At 50.2% G+C, this 20,117-nt stretch overlaps 1 protein-coding gene across 1 annotated transcript in view; it reads right to left on the bottom strand.

Annotated features, from left to right (window-relative positions):
* PTH1R (parathyroid hormone 1 receptor) overlaps positions 1-11,813 on the bottom strand; it is a 94,590-nt gene extending 82,777 nt beyond the window's left edge. Inside the window, exon 1 of the mRNA XM_084207968.1 lies at positions 11,619-11,813. Coding sequence (XP_084064094.1) covers positions 11,619-11,693 — 75 coding nt within the window. The 5' untranslated portion in view covers positions 11,694-11,813. The remainder of the gene's footprint in view (positions 1-11,618) is intronic.
* Positions 11,814-20,117: the final 8,304 nt, after the last annotated feature.

The raw sequence follows: 20,117 nt of genomic DNA, 5'->3' as shown, positions 1-20,117 counted from the left end.
AATCCTAGAGATCCTCACCATGGATGTTCCTCCAGGGAGAAGGAAAGGAGAGGAAAGGAAAGAGGAAAAAGGAAAGGAGAAAGGGAAAGGAAAATCCAGGCTCAAAGGGAGTTCCCAGATCCGGCAATCCCGGCCTTTCCAGGCAGAGCTGAGGAATATCCTGCTCCAGGTCTGCTCCCAGCCCCATTCCCAGGTTTCCTACAGGAAATTGGCCCAGGGATCTCCTGGAATGCTGCAATCCTCACAGCCAGGTGGACAAATCCAGGGAAGAAAGTGGTTAAATCATGGAATTGTGAAATCATCTGGGTTGGAAGGGACATTTAAAGGCCACTTTATCCATCCCCTCTGGAATGATCACAAAATCACCTAAAAGTGGCAGAGATTCCCCAAATCCCACAAATGGCAGTTCATGGATCGTTTGTCCTCTTCCAGGTGGGAATTCCCAATATCTGCTGAAATGACAGGGGGGTGGGACAATGGGGGATTCACCTCCGTGGGAACAGGGACAGGAAAACTGGGAAGCAGAAGGACACAGGAATGTCCCTGCTGTGGCCTCTCAACCATCCAGGGGGTGACAGACGGGTCACCCTGGGGCTTTGTTGTCCTTATCAGACCCTTATCAGAGCCCTTATCACCCTGGGGGTGCTGAGTCAGGGGAGCTGGCGCAGCCTGCATTATCCCACATGGAGATTCTCCCTGCGATCCCATTCCCTGGCACAGCCCCAGCTCCTCCCCTGGATCCCAAACACGGGAACTCTGCTGCTTTTCCAGCACCTGAGCTCCGGCCCCTCCCCTTTTCCTGAGGCACCTGTGGCTGGTGGCACAGAAAATTGGGAATAGGCAGCACAGGGCACTGATTTCCTGCATCCAAACCTCCAAAATTCAATTAAAATTCAATGTATTGATCACAGGGACTTTGCCGATGACGCTGAGGCAAAATCAGGAAAAAATCTGGGGAGCAGAGAAGAAAAAAGTCATTTCCTGACCAATCTGCTTTAAATACTGAAAGTCAATTTGCCCAAATTTCCAAGATGATTTGGCAGCCCTTAAAAACAGCTCCAAATGCACAATGGGATCCAGCCCTGTCCTGTAATTTGGAAAATCCACAATTCCAGCGTGTCCATCCTCCTTCCCAGGGTCAGGAGGGACATTCCTGCCTTGCTGAGCCCCCACATGGCTCTGCTTGGAATCATTTCAGGGAAGTTTCATTGCCCAGGGGAAGGAGGCACCACAGGAGCTGCTGGAGATCACCAGGGCTTGGAGATGCGGCTGGAAAACTGGGATGTCTCCATCAGGAGAATCCTCTCCCTTCCCATCTAACTGGGATGTCTCCATCAGGAGAATCCTCTCCCTTCCCATCTAACTGGGATCTCTCCATTGGGAGAATCCTCTCCTTTTCCACCCAGCTTGAATGTCTCCATCAGGAGAATCTTTTCCCTTCCCATCCCACTGGGGTCTCTCCATTGGGAGAATCCTCTCAATTCCCATCACCCTTTCTCCTTTAGGAGGATCCTGTCCTTCTCCATCCAGCCCGGATCTCTCCATCAGGAGAATCCTCTCCCTTCCCATCCCACTAGGATTTCTTCATTGGGAGAATCCTCTCAATTCCCATCCAGCTTGGATCTCTCCATCTGGAGAATCCTTTCTCTTCCCATCACCCTCTCTCTATTTGGAGAACTCCAACTTGGATCTCTCCACTTGGAGAATCCTCTCCCCGCCACCCTCTCTCCTTTGGGAGAATCCTCTCCCTTCCCACCACCCTCTTTCCATTGGGAAAATTCTCTCCCTTCCCATCCAGCTGGGTTCTCTCCATTTGCAGAATTCCTGTCCTTCCCATCTGACCCAGATCTCTCCTTCCATCCCGAGCCCTGCAGGGACACCCTTGCACTCTCTTGGACACACAAGCACATCCCAGTTTTGTACCAAATCCCATGGCTTTGCACAGCCAAGGAAAACACACCCCAAGGAAAACCCAGTCCTGGCCCTATCCCAGTGCAGGGGTTATCCTGGATAAACAGTCCTGGGAAATCAGCACACAGGAAACCTGGACATGTCTGTGTTACCCTGGAATGGTTTGGGCTGGAGAGGACCCTAACATTGGAATAATTGTATGGGATCATCCCATTCCACCCTTGCCATGGCAGGGACACCTCCCACTATCCCAGGGTGCTCCAGCCTGACCTTGGGCACTTCCAGGGATCCAGGGGCAGCCCCAGCCTCTCTGGGAATTCCATCCCAGCCCCTCCCCGCCCTCCCAGCCAGGAATTCCTTCCCAATACCCCATCCACCCCCCACCTCTCCCTTTTAAAGCCATTATAGATCCAAGTATCATCACCCTGCAAGTCCCACCTCTATCGGCCCCCTCCCACTTTTATTTTAGGGATCGTTTTCCTGTATTTTTATTGAGCGGAGTCGAGTTGCAACCCACAAAATAAAAGCTGCTTGTAATGGATATTGATCCGAGTCTCGGAATAAACCTGGGACAAGGAGCTCGTGTCCTTGCTCAAAGTCCCAAAGCCACCTGGATTCCTCCATGTCCAAGAGGAAACATGGAGTGGGATCAAAGGAGGAAGTCAAGGTGACGTTGAGGCAAGCCAGGGCTTCAGGCAATTAAAGAACATGGAAATCAGTCCGGAGTTTTCAGGGAGTTCTGGAATTTTATTTGTGTCTTTGAAGAATAAAAGACACCTGAATACTGGGGTAAACTTTAAGGTCCCCTCCAAGCCACTCTCCCCTGGAATTCTGGGATTCTGGGAAAGCAAATTAGTCCTCAGCTCTTTTAAGGTGCTTTAGTTCAGAAGATCAATCAATCACTCAATCAATTAATTAATTATTTTTGCCATTGTTTCCTGCAGCTGAGCAATCCCTGGTGCCCCATCTCCTGCTGTATCCCTAAACTGTGTTCCAGACCATTCCCAAGTTTTGGGGTTATGGAAAAAGAAGTACTGGGGCTGGGTGGGAGTGAGGCTGAGGATGAGCCAGATTTTCCTTGGGGAAATTCCATGTGCCCACATGGATCAGGCAGGATTCAGCTCTGTGGCCCTTCCAGAGCAAAAATGTTGATCCTTTGTCCCCAGAATTGTGACAAAAGGGCCAAAGACAGGGACAGAAATGCTGGAGCAGGGTCTGATCCTGATGGGAGATGGAGCACGGGAACGGTGAAGGGAATGGGACAAATCCAGGCTCACAGGGAGTTCCCAGGTCCGGCAATCCTGGCCTTTCCAGGCAGAGCTGAGGAATGTCCCGCTCCAGGTCTGCTCCCAGCCCCATTCCCAGGTTTCCTACAGGAGATGGGCCCAGGGATCTCCTGCAATGCTGCAATCCTCACAGCCAGGTGGACAAATCCAGGCAAGAAAGTGATTAAATCATGGAATTGTGAAATAATCTGGGTTGGAAGGGACACTTAAAGGCCACCTTATCCATCCCCTCTGGAATGAGCAGGAAAATCACCTAAAAGTGGCAGAGATTCCCCAAATCCCACAAATGGCAGTTCATGGATCAGTTTGTCCTCTTCCAGGTGGGAATTCCCCACAAAGCACTCATCCCCAAATCCATGAAAAGCTCGAGCTGAATTTTGGGTCTTTTGTTAAAACACGCAAAAAAATGAAATTTGAAAAAACCCTCAAACCCCCAAACCCCAAATCCCATTTCAGTCCCCAGCTGAAATTTAGGGAAGGGAAGAGAAGGTTTCCTAAGGACACTCAAACATCCAATCCTGCCCTTCCAGATCCAGCTGGGGCTGGAGAAAGCCCTGGGAATTCTCGGAGAGAGGGGGAGGGAGCCAAGATAACATCGGGAGCCCGGATCAGCGCCGGGGCAGCCGAGTGGAAAACCAGATAAGGAGCCCGAGCTGCTGAGTCAGCAGTTCCTGACCCCTTCCCTGCCCCAGACACGGATCCTGGGATCGTTTTCCAGAGGCCAAGATTCCTTTGGATGAGTTTTTCTGGGAGAAGTTTGAACCCTCGGGATCTTTGCGGTGGAAAGGCTCCAAATCTTGGGATTTGGGGGATGGTTTGCACTTGGAGAGGGTCAGGGAGGTGGGATGGGATGGGATGGGATGGGATCCATGGGATGGGATGGGTGGGATGGGATAGGATCCATGGGATCCATGGGATGGGTGGGATGGGATCCATGGGATCCATAGGATGGGATGGGATCCATAGGATCCATGGGATGGGATCCATGGGATGGGATGGGATCATGGGATCCATGGGATGGGATGCATAGGATCCATGGGATGGGATCCATGGGATGGGATGGGATGGGATCCATGGGATGGGATCCATGGGATGGGATCCATGGGATGGGATGGGATCCATGGGATGGGATCCATGGGATGGGATGGGATGAGATCCATGGGATGGGATCCATGGGATGGGATCCATGGGATGGGATGGGATGGGATCCATGGGATGGGATGGGATCCATGGGATGGGATGGGATCCACGGGATGGGATGGGATGGGATGGGATGGGATGGGATGGGATCCATGGGATCCATGGGATGGGATGGGATGGGATGGGATGGGATGGGATGGGATGGGATGGGATGGGATGGGATGGGATGGGATGGGATGGGATGGGATGGGATGGGATGGGATGGGGTGTCAGTTTTCCCCGTCACCCCACAGCCATAAAAGGAGCCAATAAGAACCCATACAACAAACAATACACAAACCCATACAAAACCCAAGAAAACCCCATAAAAGCCGGGATTTCAGGGTGACCAAAGTGACCTTTGTGTCCCAAATCCCTCTGCAAACAGGGCCTGATTCCAGCTGGGTTGGATGGAGGGGATTCTCCAAAGGATGGGAATCCTCCAGCAGGATCCTCATCCCGGGAAGAGCTCTGGGATGTCCCTCCCAGGGAGGGACAAGGGGTGGCCCTGGTGGCTCCAGCTGTCCCTGCCTGGGGGATCCCTGCAGGCACAGCCACGCTCCAGCCAGGATAATCCCACTGATCCCAAAAAACCCCTCCGGGCTATTTCTGGGACAACACAAACCAAACAACAACTGCCGGGACCGGGGCCACCCTGGGCTCTCATCTCCGTGGGCTCAGCTCTGCTCCTGCTTCTCCTCCTCCCAGGGCCAGCAGCTCCCACAAATCCAGCATGGATTTGCTGGAATTTTCTTGGCTGCTGAGGGCTGAGCTGCCAGGCCGGGCTTTGCCACCCCCAGGGGTTTGTTGGTTTTGCCTTTGCTGCTGGAGAGGTTCAGATCCGGGGATATCAGGGGTTCAGATCCCGGGATATCAGGGGTTCAGATCCAGGGATATCAGAGGTTCAGATCCCGGGATATCAGGGGTTCAGATCCAGGGATATCAAGGGTTCAGATCCAGGGATATCAGAGGTTCAGATCCAGGGATATCAAGGGTTCAGATCCAGGGATATCAGGGGTTCAGATCCAGGGATATCAGGGGATCAGATCCAGGGATATCAGGGGTTCAGACCCAGGGATATCAGGGGTTCAGATCCAGGGATATCAGGGGTTCAGACCCAGGGATATCAGGGGTTCAGATCCAGGGATATCAGGGGTTCAGATCCAGGGATATCAGAGGTTCAGATGCAGGGATATCAGGGGTTCAGATCCAGGGATATCAGAGGTTCAGATCCAGGGATATCAGGGGTTCAGATCCAGGGATATCAGGGGTTCAGATCCAGGGATATCAGGGGTTCAGATCCAGGGATATCAGGGGTTCAGATCCAGGGATATCAGAGGTTCAGATCCAGGGATATCAGGGGTTCAGACCCAGGGATATCAGGGGTTCAGACGCAGGGATATCAGAGGTTCAGATCCAGGGATTTTGGCTGATCCTGAGTAACAGTGGGAGAATCCCTCAGAAATCCGGGAGCAGGGATGGGCTCCTTCCCCAGACTGTGCTTGGGAAAGGGCATTTCCCATTGTTTGGGGCCTGTCTTGGTTTGATGAGGTTGGGATTTGTGGGATTTTTATACAGGACTATTTATTATTTGAACTTTAATTATTTAATTATTTTTATTATAGATATCACTTACATGATTTTTATTTATATTATTCTTAATTTTAAATTTTTTTCTTTTTTCTTCCTTTTCTTCTTTATATTTTTCTTCTTGTTATTTATTTAACACTAACTTTATAGTATTTATATTTATTATTTATATTTATATTTATATTTATATTTATATTTATATTTATATTTACAGTCATAGATATGTTTACAGGTATATTTATATTTATAGTTATCATTATATCTACACTTATATCTACACTTATATTTACACTTATATTTACACTTATATTTATATGAACTTTTTTATTAATTCTAAAATTTTATTTTGATTTTTATTGTTATTTTAATCATTATTTTAACTTTTAATTTTTTATTTTTAAAATTTTTATTATGGGTTGTATTCTGCTGACGAGCATTATCTTTCTTTCCTTCCACCCAACTTCAAACCATTCCCTTTTCCCTATTCCTGGAGATCTTTGGGATTGATCCATGCAACAAGGAGCGAGCCCAAGAGGAAAATCCCATCCAGCACCTCCTTAATCCAAACCTTCCTCAGCAGCACAGAATTCCAGAGTGCTTTTCCTTGGAAAGGACCCCAAGGATGATCCCATTCCAACCTCAACACCTTCCCCTATCCCAGGCTGCTCCCAGCCCCATCCAGCCTTTCCCAGGACACTTCCAGGGGTCAGGGGTGGATGTGGAGCGGGGAATTCTCTCCAGGTGTGCCAGAAAAGATTCCCAATCCCCCCAAGATCCCCCCAAAAGCAGAGGGAAGTTCAGCATCACCCAAACACCCCGAGCAGGCCGGGGCTGGGATTGCAGCCAAGGAAAAGTGGGAATGGTCCCTTTTCCCACATGGATTTGCTTCCCTGAGCTCAGCCCACTGCAACCTGCTTCCCAAAATTGGGATATTCTGGTCCCAAGCCCTGCAGGAGGCTGCTGGATTATAATTATTGACAATTAATTCAAGGATTGATTGATCAGAATATCCGCTCCAGTGATCCAGGGATGGGCGTGGAATGGGGAATTCTCTCCAGGTGTGCCAGAGAAGATTCCCAATCCCCCAAAGATCGGGATTGCAATTTTTGGGATGGTCCCAAAAAGCAGAGGGAAGTTCAGCATTGCCCAAACCTCCCGAGCAGGCCGGGGCAGCCAAGAAAAAGTGGGAATGGTCCCTTTTCCCACCCTTCTCCCACATGGATCTGCTTCCCTGAGCTCAGCCCACTGCAGCCTGCTTCCCAAAATTGGGATATTCTGGTCCCAGATCCTGCAGGAAGCTGCTGTTTTATAATTATTGATAATTAATTCATGGATTGATTGATCAGAATATCTGCTCCACTGTCAGCAGGGCTGGGATCTCCCAGGCTGAGCAAAAGGAGGAAACAAAGGGAAAACCAAAAGGGTTGGAAGAGCAAAACCGTGGAGATTTTGGCTCCGTGAATCCCAGGATTAGGCTGGAAAAATCTTTCAGATTCTGAAATCCAATCTTTTGGGACATGGGGAGATTTTTCCCCTGCCAGCACCTCCCAAATAAAAATCATTCCCACATTTTCCCTTCTCCCAAACTCTGCTGGTGTCAGACCCGACTTCCAAAGCTCCTTTTGCACAAATCTTCCTCAAGCCCATCCTTGCAGAGCTCTCTGCCTTAGGCTGCTCCTAATTCCTTAATCCTTGGACTAAAGAGCAGAATTATCCCAGATTCCCACCCTCACCCTGCCGGATTTCAGGCACTCCATCCGGGTGGAATTCCCCCCATTGCCCAGGCAGGCGTTATTGGGCCATTCCAGGGAAATGTTGGGAAGGTTTCTCTGGATTGTTGGGAGAGCTGGAACTAAGCCGAGCCTTGCCCAAGTCTGGCGCTAAAACCCCAGAATTGGGAAGCTGATCCCACAGGGATCTGAGCCTCAGGGAAGAGGGCCCTGATTTCCAGCCTTTTCTCTCCTTCCCATTTTTTCATGCTGCTGGATTTCCCTCTCTGCTTGGAATGCAGGCACAGCCAAGGCTGCTGCAGAGGGATCCAGGGATCAGAACCTGGGATATCCCAGGGATCAGATCCCAATCCTGGGATATTCCAGGGATTCAGATCCTAATCCTGGGATATCCCAGAGACCACACCCAGCTCCCAGGATCTGGATCCAGCTCCCAGTCCCGGGATATCCCAGGGCTCAGATCCCAGTCCCGGGATATCCCAGGGCTCAGATCCCAATCCTGGGATATTCCAGGGCTCACATCCCAGTCCCGGGATATTCCAGGGCTCAGATCCCAATCCTGGGATATTCCAGGGACTCAGCTCCTAATCCTGGGATATCCCAGGGACCAGAGCCAGCTCCCAGTCCTGGGATATCCCATGGATCTGGATCCAGCTCCCAGTCCTGCGATATTCCAGGGCTCAGATCCCAATCCTGGGCTATTCCAGGGATCCAGCTCCCAATCCTGGGGTATCCCACCCATCCAGCTCCCATTCCTGGGATATCCCAGAAATGCTTTCCCAGCGCATTTCCCTCAAAAGGCGCCTTGGGCACGATCCTGGGCGGCTCCAAGGGGAATCCCGGGAATGTCAGCGCCGGCTTTGGGACACTCCGGGCTCTGCCCCGCCCCAGCATCCCGGAGCTGCAGAGATCCCGGCAATCCCGGCCCGCATTCCCAGGGCTCAGCCGGGAATTGCGCCCTGGAGCCGCCTCTGGCTGCGGGAATCTCCCGCTCCAAGCCCAGGGCTGAGCCTGGCTCTGCTGTGCCCAGGGAAAGCTTGGGAGCGCTTTAAGCTCAGCCCAGAGCCTGAATTAAACACCTGCATCCCCATCCATCCGTGGATTTTTCCTTGTTGCTCCTAGGAAAGGGAAAATTTACGGCAGCAGCTCCCTCAGAGCCAAATATCAAATGTATTTATGACCCTTCCATAAATAGCAACAACAAGGCATTTTATAATAAATAACAACAACAGCAACAGCATTCATAATACATATTAATAACACACTGCCTAATAAATAATAATAATAATAATAACAAATTTTAGAATAAATCCATAACATCTCTTCCTGCTGACCACTCTGGATCCCATTCCCGCTTTCCAAAGTCCCTTTAAAAATCCAATTAGCTGGAAAAAGAAGGAACAACTCCAGTAAAAACTGGGCTCAAGGCAATTCTTGGACGGGGGGGACAAGGGGGGACATTATCCTGCCTAAAGGGGGACACTCGGGATCTCTGCAGTTCCTGGATTGTCAGGATGGATTTAGGAACCCTCTGGGAATTCCTTCTGCTGTCAAGAATGGTTGGAAAAGCGAGGGAAGTGTCTAAAATGGGAATTTAAGCCTGGCCTAACTAAACCAAGCAGGGTTTGGAGCAGCAGGACCTAAAAGCAGCAAAACTCTGAGTTGGGGAGGATCCACGGGATCGGCAAATCCAGGTCCAGTAGGGGTTTTAGGGAAACTCCTGCTCTTTGCCAGCGAGTCCCACGGACTTCCCAGCCCTCTGGGATTGGGGAAGAGCTCGTTCCCAATTTTTGCCAGGTCCAGCTTGCCCTGAGCTGATGCTGGGGACATGGGGGCACCTCCCAGCCCATCCCTTGGGATGGAAATGATCTCTTGGGATGGGGGATCCCAAAGAAATCCCACTGTGAATTCCAGGCAGCTGACACTGGGAGAGGGGAGTGAGCCGGGAACGGGAATAATGGGAATAATGGGAATAATGGGAATGAGAATGGGAATAATGGGAATAATGGGAATGGGAATAATAGGAAGGGAATGGGAATAGGAACAGGAACGAGAACAGGAATAATGGGAATAAAGGGAATAATGGGAATGAGAATGGGAATAATGGGAATAATGGGAATAGGAACAGGAATGAGAATAATGGGAATGGGAATGGGAATAATGGGAATAATGGGAATAATGGGAATAATGGGAATAATGGGAATATAGGGAGTAATGGGAATGGAACCAGGAACGGGAATGGGAATAATGGGAATAACGGGAGCAATGGGAATAATGGGAATGGGAATGGGAATGGGAATGGGAACAGGAACAGGAATAATGGGAATAATGGGAATAATGGGAATAATGGGAATAATGGGAATAATGGGAATGGGAGATGCAGCCTTGCCCATTTTTATTTTTGCACCCTGAAATTTCCCCAGCTCCAGCCTGGCTGGTTCCCGATCCTGATTTTCCCAGTCCCAAAGCAGCAGGAATTGCAGGAATCCTGGAGCAGGGGGCAGCAGGTGCTGCAGGAGCTGGACCCGGCCCCAAAGTCAGGAGATGCTGATCCAGCCCTGGAGTTTGGGAAAAGCCTCATCCATCCCCGGGATCCCAACAAATCTCCCAGTGGTTCTCCTGATTTCCCCAATTTCCCGGGGATTTCCGGAGGTTTCTCCACACGCTGACCAGGGATGGGCTCAGACAGAGATTGTTTTCCAAGGGGCTGCTCCTTCCCATTGAGTGAGGAGAAATTTCCCTCTGGAAAAGCTGGAAAACTCCCCCAGCTCTGCACAAGATTCCAGGCTACCAAATCCAGGGATAAGGCCCAGGCTGGTGGATCCTGGAGGGTCAGGAAGGACCTGACTGGAGACAGAGAGATCCCGATCCCAAATCCCAATCCCAATCCCATTTCCATCCCTCCTGGAGAGCAGGTCCCCCTTCCCATGGGTGTCCTGGCTCCCTCCTGGAAAACGCTGGGAAATGGGAGCGGGAGGGAGAATCCCAGGGATGGGGAAAGCCAGGAGAGCTCCTGTCACAGGGAATCCCAGCACTGGCTCCACATCCAGGGACTGATTCCCGAGGAAATGTCCCTTCCCTGCTTCCTGGAGGTTTTGGAGCTGCAGGTCTCCCAGCATTTCCCAGTTTGGATGGATTTATCCCGGTTTTCCAGCCTTGGGAAGCCTGGTGTGTGCAGGAAGGGGTGGAAAGTGCCAAGGAGCGAAGGGTTCTTACAAGTTCCCTGTTTTCCCCGAATTTAATTCCAGAGGAGAGGCTCGGTTTCATCGGGATTAAGGGGATTTTCAGGGAAAGGAGAATTGGGAATGAAATTGGCTTGGAGGGGGTGGAGAAGAAGGGAAGGGAAAGGGAGGAGGAAGAGGGAGAAGGGGAAGGGAAAGGAAGAAGGAAAAGAGGAAGGGAAGCAAAAGGTGGAGGGGAAAAGGGAAGGGAAAGAGGAAGGGAAAAAGTGAAGGGAAAGGAAACAGAAGAAATGAAAAGGAAAAAACGAAAGGAAAAGGAATAGAAAAAAAAAGAAGAAAAAGAGAAAAAATGAAAGATAAATTAAAAAAATAAAAGCAGAATAAAAAATTAAAAAGGGGAGGAAAAAGGAAATAAAAATATGAAAAAGGAAGCGGAGTAGTCCTTTCTCCACAGGCAGATCCCGAAATTCGGCCCCAGCCGCTGTCCCAGATCCTGTCAAAGCTCACACGTCCTGCCCCGAGCTTCCCAAGCCATCCCAACTCCCGGGAAGCACAGACATTTTCACTGCAGCGCCTGCAGCCCCGCCAGCGGATCCCAACAACCCCAAACAGCTTTTTAATCCTTCATCCCCTCGTTTATCCCTCCTGGCGGCAGGATCCGCGCGGATCCTCCGGGAAAAACCGAGGGGAAAGAAAATATATATATACACAAAAAAAAAAATTTAAAAAGCGGGACTCACCAGCGCGTAGACGGAGCTGAGCACGGAGCAGCAGAGGATCAAACCCAGGCTGGGATACACCAGATATGATCCCATATCCAAGGGGCTGCTCCCAGCATCCAGCCCCGCGCAGGGAAGCGGGAGGAGGCGAGCTCGGAATTCCAGCGGCGCGGGTTTCTCCTCGTCCTCCCTGGCGTGCCCCCGGATCCGCAGAGCGATTCCGTTCCTCCGGCTCCCCAGCTTTCAGCCCGACAGGCACATGACGAGAGATCCCGGGGCTTTTCCTCGTTTTCTCATGGCTGGAGTGGCGGGCAGCTCCCAAAATTCCGCCGCGGAGCCCATGGGCAGAGGCAGCGGAGGCGCTCAGCGCCGCGGCTCCCGGTGCCGCTGGATCATCTGGGAGAGGGCTGGGAAATCACATCCATATGGGCCCGGGTGCGCCTCGGGATCCCGGCTCGCTGCGGCTCCGGGAAGTTCAAATCATTTCTTTGTCAAACGCAAACACGGAGAGGCAGCGGGAGAGGGAGGGAAGGAGGGAGGGAAGGAGGGAGGGAGCAGGGAGAGGGCTGGAAGGGGTGGGAGATGGCAGAGGGAGGGGGAACCTTTAACCACCGCTTTATTTTTAGCCGCAGTAATTTTATCTTTTCGCTCGCCGAGGGGACAAAAAACCCCAAACTCTCCCCCGCTCTCCGTCCCTTTTATTTTTGGGGTTTTGCGCTTTTTTTTTTTTATCCCTCTTCTCCTCTCTGCCGCACGCAAACAAATCCCAAATTTCCCAAAAGCCCCAAAAGTTGGGAATGTTTTCCCTCCGCAGTTGCCTTTGGGGCAGCGGCGGCACTGGGGGGGTTTTGCTTGGCTGTCCCAAGAAGTTGGTTCTGCCAGCCAGGGAATTCTCTGGTTTTAGGGGAAAAATCGGGAATTTTGGGCTTCTCTCTCCCTCTCTGCTTCCAAGGAGCTGCAGTTTGGAAAAGCCGATTGCAAACGTGGGGCTGAAAATTCCCGTCCCCTCCTTCCACCCCTTTCCCTTCCTTTATTTTAGGGCTTCTGGAGTTTTTTTTTTTTTCATTTTATCCCCCCCGGAGCAAAAGGGCTTTGCCCTCACTCCGAAATTCCCTGAAATCCTCGGGATTTGGGGTTATTTTGATTTTGGGAGTTAATTTTTTTTTCCACCCACATGGGTGCAGAGTTCTCCGGGAGATCCCAGGATCCCTGAAAACCGGGAAAAGGGTCTGGAGCTGCCGGGATCGGCCCAAGCTGAGCCCCCCGATCCCATCCCGCGGCTCCCCCCTTCTCCCAGCCTGGATTTCTCCAGCATTCCCAACTTCCAGGCATGGGATATCACTCCCAGCTCAGCCAGGAGCTTTCATTCATAAAACTGTGCTGCGAAAAAAAATATTAAAAAATTCCAACCCACCCGCTCTTCCCCCGGAGCGAGCTGTGGGGGGATTATTTGGGAATTGCGGCGGGATCCAGCATTCCCTGCTCGTTTTTCCAGGCTGGGAGGAGAAGCGAGGCTGGGAAAGGGTTACAAACCCTGCCAGGGATGCACCACGCGGGCAAACACAGAGAGGCGCCGGGCTCGGGGCTGACTCACTCAACTTTAAAAATCAAACTCTGAGGGATCTTTTGGTCTGTTTTTTCCCTTTTTCTCCCCTTTATTTCCCGCTTTTCTAGCGGATATTTAGGAGCCGAGGGGCGAAAAATTCCAATCTCTCCTCTCTCGGGGAGCAGACGGTAAAAACATCAAATTTTCGCTGCGAGCATTTCTGGGTTATTTTTTGGAGCGCCGAAAAAAAAAAAAAAAAAGAAAAGAAAAGCGAGAGAGAGCGAAAAGAAAAAAAAAGAAAAAAAAAAGAAACCCCAAACTCTCCGCTTGCTCGGGTTGGTTTTTTTTTTAATTCCCGTTTTTTTTTTCCCAGCTCCATGGCCGTGAATGGGAGCCTTGAGCTGGGTTTATGAAAGGCTCTTTCCAAGCGAAGGTAGAGTTGGGCTTCCTGTGAGAGGGAGCGAGGGGAAGGGATAAAAAAAAGGGCCGCTCTTGGTGCGATCTCTGCCTCCTCCTCTTCCTCCGCCTCCTTCTCCGCCTTCCCCTGGCCTGGAATCCCAAAGGATCTCCCGGGCTGTGGGGGGATCACATGGGGGTGAACCCCCCCCACTCCCGATTGCAGAGGATCTGGGGCAGACGGGTTGGGAATGAAGGGGAGGTTCTGAATTCACCCCACTGCATCCCATTGCATCCCATGGATCCCATCCCACTGCATCCCATGGATCCCATCCCACTGCATCTCATCCCATCCCATCCCACTGCATCTCATCCCACTGCATCCCATGGATCCCATCCCACTGCATCCCATCCCACTGCATCCCATGGATCCCATCCCACTGCATCTCATCCCATCCCATCCCACTGCATCTCATCCCACTGCATCCCATGGATCCCATCCCACTGCATCCCATCCCATTGCATCCGATTTCATCACATTGCATCCCATGGATCCCATTGCATTCCATGGATCCCATCCCACTGCATCCCATTGTATCCCATGGATCCCATCCCACTGCATCCCATCCCACTGCATCCCATCCCATCCCATCCCATCCCATCCCATCCCATCCCATCCCATCCCATCCCATCCCATCCCATCCCATCCCATCCCATCCCATCCCATCCCATGGATCCCATCCCATTGCATCCCATCCCATGGATCCCATCCCATCCCATCCCATCCCATGGATCCCATCCCATTGCATCCCATCCCATGGATCCCATCCCATTGCATCCCATCCCATGGATCCCATCCCATTGCATCCCATCCCATGGATCCCATCTCATTGCATCCCATCCCATGGATCCCATCCCATCCCATCCCATGGATCCCATCCCATCCCATCGCATTCCATCGCATCGCATCCCATCCCATCCCATCCCATCCCATCCCATCCCATCCCATCCCATCCCATCGCATCCCACCCCACCCCACCCCATTCCCATTCCAGCTGGATCCCAAATCTGCTTTTCCAGCAGCAATTCCAACGTTATTCATTACAGAGAGTGGGGAAGGTTGAGGGGATTTGGGAATTTCTGGGCAGCTATTCCCACCTCTGCCAGGGATTTTGTGGGATCTGGCTGCTTTTCCCACTGAGGGAGGCCTGGGATTGGGGAAATCCTTCACAGGGATTCCCAGGATTCAGGATCCAAGGCCTTGGGAAAAGGAGGGGGAAACTCCCCTGCATCATTCCAGGGCTCCGTGGGGGATGTTTCCTTGGAGAGGGGGGGAGGCAGGGAAAATCTCATCTCTAGGTTCACAAATATTCAAAATGAGGATTTTAGAGGGGCCTTGTCCAGAGATTCCAGTGCCAGGAGGGAATGGGAATAAAGTGGGATCTGAGAGGGTTTGGGAATGGCCACATCCAGGTTTTTGGTGTTCCCTCCGTGTCCAGTCCCTCGTGTCCGGGGCTTGATCCAGGGATGCCTCTGATCCTGTTTGGTCTTCTACATATTTTCTAATTTAGAGATATTTCATTATGTAGAGACATTTATTTATTTATTTATTTATTTATTTATTCATTTATATTATAATTCATTTCTTTCAAATTCATTTACTTAGAAGTTATTTCAAATTTATTGCTATTCATTTAATTTATTTAATTTAATTCATGACAATTTATTTTATTTATTAATTTATTAATTTAAACTTTCTTTTAATATTTCCATATTTACATTTATTTTATTCCTCCCCCAAATTCAAGGGGTTAAAGGGAGATAACCCTGAACTGCTGGAGCTGCACAAGGAAATGATTCCCAGTTTAACCCTTGCATAAGACTGGGAATTTTCCCAGTTTAACCCTGGCAAAAAAGGGAATTTTTCCAGTTCAACCCTAGCATAAAACTGGATATTTTCCCAGTTTAACCCTTTGATAAAACTGGGAATTTTCCCCAGTTTAACCCCAGCAAAAAAGGGAATTTTCCCCAGTTTAACCCCAGCAAAAAAGGGAATTTTTCCCAGTTTAGCCTTTCCACTAAAGGGAATTTTCCCCAGTTTAACCCTGGCAAAAAAGGGAATTTTTTCCCGGTTTAACCTTTCCACTAAAAGGGAATTTTCCCCAGTTTAACCCTGGCAAAAAAAGAAATTTTTCCCAGTTTAGCCTTTCCACTAAAAGGGAATTTTCCCCAGTTTAACCCTGGTAAAGAAAGGAATTTTTCCCAGTTTAACCCAGTACCAGAAGGTCTCCTGGGATATCTGCCCCTGACTCCAAGACTGAGAAATTCTGGATCCCTTTTATCCACAAAAATCCCAACTCACTCCTCAGGCTCCTTAGATCCAAAGTCCCCCCTGACAGATCCAACAGCCAGGGAATGATTAATTCCCCATTTCCTGCTGGAATAATGGGAATTGCAGGGCCTGCAGCGATTCCTTGGTGGGATGAGCTTCAAATCCAGTCCAGCCAAGTGGATTTTTCCAGGGAATTCTTTCCCCAAACACTCAGAGCGAGGGAGGGGGGACAATTCCCACTGTTCTCTTGGATCCTTGGGAATTAAGGTTTGATTCCCAGATCTGCATCGTTCCTGTGGATTTCTGCCACGGCTTGGGATGAGCTCAGATCCAGAGGAAGGATCCGCCCTGCTCATCCCATTCCCTGTGCTGTGGGAAGTGCGGGAATGCCGGCCCAGGCCCGGGGAGGGGCTGACAGCTTCCCTGTGATCCCAGGGAATCCCATCCCAGTTCCAGAGGGACCATGTGAGCGTCTCCACGTGATCCCGAAGAGCCTCTCCAGCTTTTCCCCACATCAAAGGATCATGAGGTGCAGAAATTCCGGCCGCGCCCTCAGAAACTTTTCCTTGGAAACTCAGATTTATTCCAGGAGCAGCCCCAGCCCCGCTGCTGGAATTCGGGATTCTCCAAGGATTCTGGCTTCTCCCACCATCCCAAATCTGCTTCCAAGAGGAATTTTTTCCCCTCTCTGCAGCCTTTGGAGGGCGAGGGGAATCCTTCAGCGCATCCTGGTTTTGTTTGGGATGATGCAGCCGAGTGTGGGAGGTTTTTCCTTGGAATTCTTCCCTCTGGAGAGCTCCATTCCCCATCCCAGCCTTGCATCCCTCTCAGAGGGAATTCAGACACTTTTGTTTTGCTTCCCTTTCTGGTGGTGTCCACGAGCAGGGATGGAAGGAAGCGGGAAGGAATGCGGGATAAAAGGAGCGTTTGTTGTTTTATGGAGCCCCTCGGGGATGGCAGGGCTTGGAATGTTTCTCCAACAGCTTCAAACGAACCTTTCCAAATGTTTGGATGCTTCCACTGTTGGCAATCAGCATCCTGGGGGAAAAAAAAGAAAAAAATGGGTTCATCCATTTAAACTGCTGCAGTTTGGGCCAGGAATGGTCACTTTTAGGGATCAGCTCCAGACTGGAGGGAATTTTTGTGCAGTTTAAGGATCAAATTCTCCTTTCCCTGGATTTTTTAATTGTTTTCCAGCTGGGGGAACATTTCCCTCCTGTGGGAGTTGAAATTCCTGTTCTGGATAAAAATCTCTTCTGTCATCTCCCTCCTGGTCCCTGAAGTGATAAAGGTCAGGGAGAGAGGGGAGTTTGGGAAGGAATTCCTGGAGGGTGGAGAAGCACTGGGATGGAATTCCCAGAGAAGCTGTGGCTGCTCCTGGATCCCCGGAGGTGTCCAAGGAAAGGTTGGATGGGGCTTGGAGCACCCTGGGGCAGTGGGTGGATTGGGATCATCCTTAGGTTCCCTTCCATCCCAAACTTTCTGGAATTCCATGGCAAACAGAACTGCCTCATCTTGGTGTCAAACTGCCAGGGATGAAAAATTCCATCCCTGCTCTCCCTCCCTTGGCTCACAGCTCCAACCATTGGGAAATCCCCTGAAATATGGGAAAAACATCCCCTTTTTTTGGTTCAGCTGTCATTTCCTTGCTGGTCCTCATTCTGACTTCCTCCAGCAGAACTCCTCACTCTGGGAACAGGAATTCCCTGCAAAAGTGGGACAGGGTGAGGGAAATTCCTGCGTGTTTCTCATCCAGCCTGGGACAACTTCCAGTGAATCCTCCCAGAGAGCTGCAGCGAGAATCCAAACTCCTAAAACTCTTCCCAGAGCTGTATTTGCTTTCCAGAATTTTTGTTGTCTGGACTGGGCGAAGAGGGACGTGAGGAATGCGGGGTTGAGGGGGGTTTGAGGTCATGGATCATCTTCTGGAATCATGGAATGGTCTGGGTGGGAAGGGACCTTAAGGATGATCCCATTCCATGGGCAGGGACAGCTCCCACTATCCCAGGCTGCTCCAAGCCGTGTCCAACCTGGCCTTGGGCGCTTCCAGTTTTAATTCCAGTGGATCATTCCTTCCTTCCTGCTTCCTTCCTTCTTTGATTTTCCGGCTCCATCTTCCAAAACAGTTGGAATTTATCCATCCATTGGAATTTATCCAATTTCTTGGGAATTTGCAGCACCGTGGGCTGTGAGCTTTTACCCTTCCCCGTCGTTGCTGTCCCTGCTGCTCATCCCAGTTTCTCCATTCCAGGTATTTCTCCACACCCTAATAAGAAAAGGAGCATCTGGAGCCTCCACATTTTCTCCAGATTGAAAAGGTATTTTATTCCCTCTTTTCAAAATTATTTTCCCTTTCTCCTTCCCCTGCCTCGATCTCCCTGTCCTCACTCAAATAATTCTTTCCCTTTTCCCAAACTCTGGCCAGAATCCACAGAAAAACTCCAGAGGTGAGCAGGAAAACCCTTGGGAAATGTCAGGGACCAAAACAATTCGGGAAAACTCCTCAGGAGCCAAGTGCCAGCCCGGGGTGAAGGAATGGGAGCGTTTTCCTGTGGGAGAAGCTCTGATTAGGAGATTATCCCTGGAGCGAGGCTGGTCCCAGCCAAGGAGCCCTTTCCTGGCTGCTGGGAATCAGGCATGGAAAAAAGTGGGATAGAGCCTTAGCAGGATCATCCTGGAGCTCAAACAGCTGGAGAAGCCTGGAGAGAGCCGGGAATCTGACTCCAGACTTCTCTGGGAATGGGGATTCTGCGGGATGGACCGGTTTTTCACATTCCAACAGCACCAAATGCAGCCTTGGGAGCTGCCGGGACCTTACACACTTTGGTTGTGTCCAGTTGCTCCTTTGGGAGAAATCCCGATTTTTTTCATGGGAAGTCCCAATTTTCTGATGAGCAATCCCAATTTTTTGTTGATCAATCCCAATTTTTTGACAAGCAATCCCAATTTTCTGATGAGGAATTCTAATTTTTTTATGAGCGATCCCAATTTTTTGATCAGCAATCCCAATTATTTGACGATCAATCCCAATTTTTTGATAAGCGATCCCAATTTTTTATGAGCAGTCCCAATTTTTTTATGAGCAATCCCAATTTTTTTATGAGTGGTCCTCATTTTTTGATAAGCAATCCCAATTTTTTGACCAGCAATCCCAATTTTTTGATGAGCAATCCCAATTTTTTTATGAGCAATCCCAATTTTTTTATGAGCAATCCCAATTTTCCGTTGAGCAATTCCAAGTCTTCCAATTTTTTATGAGCAATCCCAATTTTTTGACCAGCAATCCCAATTCTTTTGACCAGAAATCCCAATTTTCTGTTGAGCAATCCCAATTTTTTTATGAGCAATCCCAATTTTTTGATGATAAATCCCAATTTTCTGTTGAGCAATCCCAATTTTTTTACAAGCAATCCCAATTTTTCGATAAGGAATCCCAATTTTTTTAATCACAGACACAAGGATGAGCTCCCAGCGGCTGGGAATGCTCGGATCCAGGAGGAAAAAGCAGGCTGAAAGCAGCTGGGATCACCCCCACCCCAACCGCTGACTCCGATAAGGGGACGACCAGGGATGGGATTTATTTTTTACCGTTTGAGCTCGGAACGTGTCCCTTAGGGTCATAAACTGGGATTTACTGCCTGGCCCTCATAAAGCCGGGCTTATCCGTTGGGCTGAGCCTGTGGGGAGCACGTGAGGCCCGTCCCAGGCTGCTTCCAGGGCAGTTTTCCCGGGAGTTCACAGTCCGCCGGAGCGCCGATAAGCGCTCAAAGGCGGCGGCCCCAAACCTGCCGGGGCTACCGGGGGCAATGAGGTCCCTCTGGGGGGCTGCTGATGGGGCTGGAGCACGGAATGGCACCTTCATCCCATTCCCAAACATTCCAGGAGGATCCACAACCTTTGTCCCAGCAGATCTGCTTCTCCATCCTGGAAAAATCGGCCCTGGAGGAGGGATGTCCAACCCTGGGTGTTTTTAGGCTGTTGGGTTCCATCCTGGTTTGGGGAAAAGCTTTTCAAGCTGGAAAAGGAGCTGTGAAAAGCATGGAAAATGCCACAGGGAAATGGGGATTTGGGACTTTTCTTGATAAAGGGTTGGAACACAGCACTGAAAATTCCAGGAGTGTGGAGCAAAAAAAAGGAGGTGGCTCCTCCCAGGTGGGTGCTGGAGCTGAGGAAGTCCTTGCCCAGGATTCTGTTTGTGTGGATTCCAACTGGGATGAGATAAGGAAAAAACATTCCAGGCTTTTAA

The sequence above is a fragment of the Fringilla coelebs genome (genome assembly GCF_963513975.1).
Source record: "Fringilla coelebs genome assembly, chromosome: 1".
NCBI lineage: Eukaryota > Metazoa > Chordata > Aves > Passeriformes > Fringillidae > Fringilla > Fringilla coelebs.
Note: the sequence above shows the minus strand (reverse complement) of the source record. Positions and strands in the feature narration are given on the sequence as shown.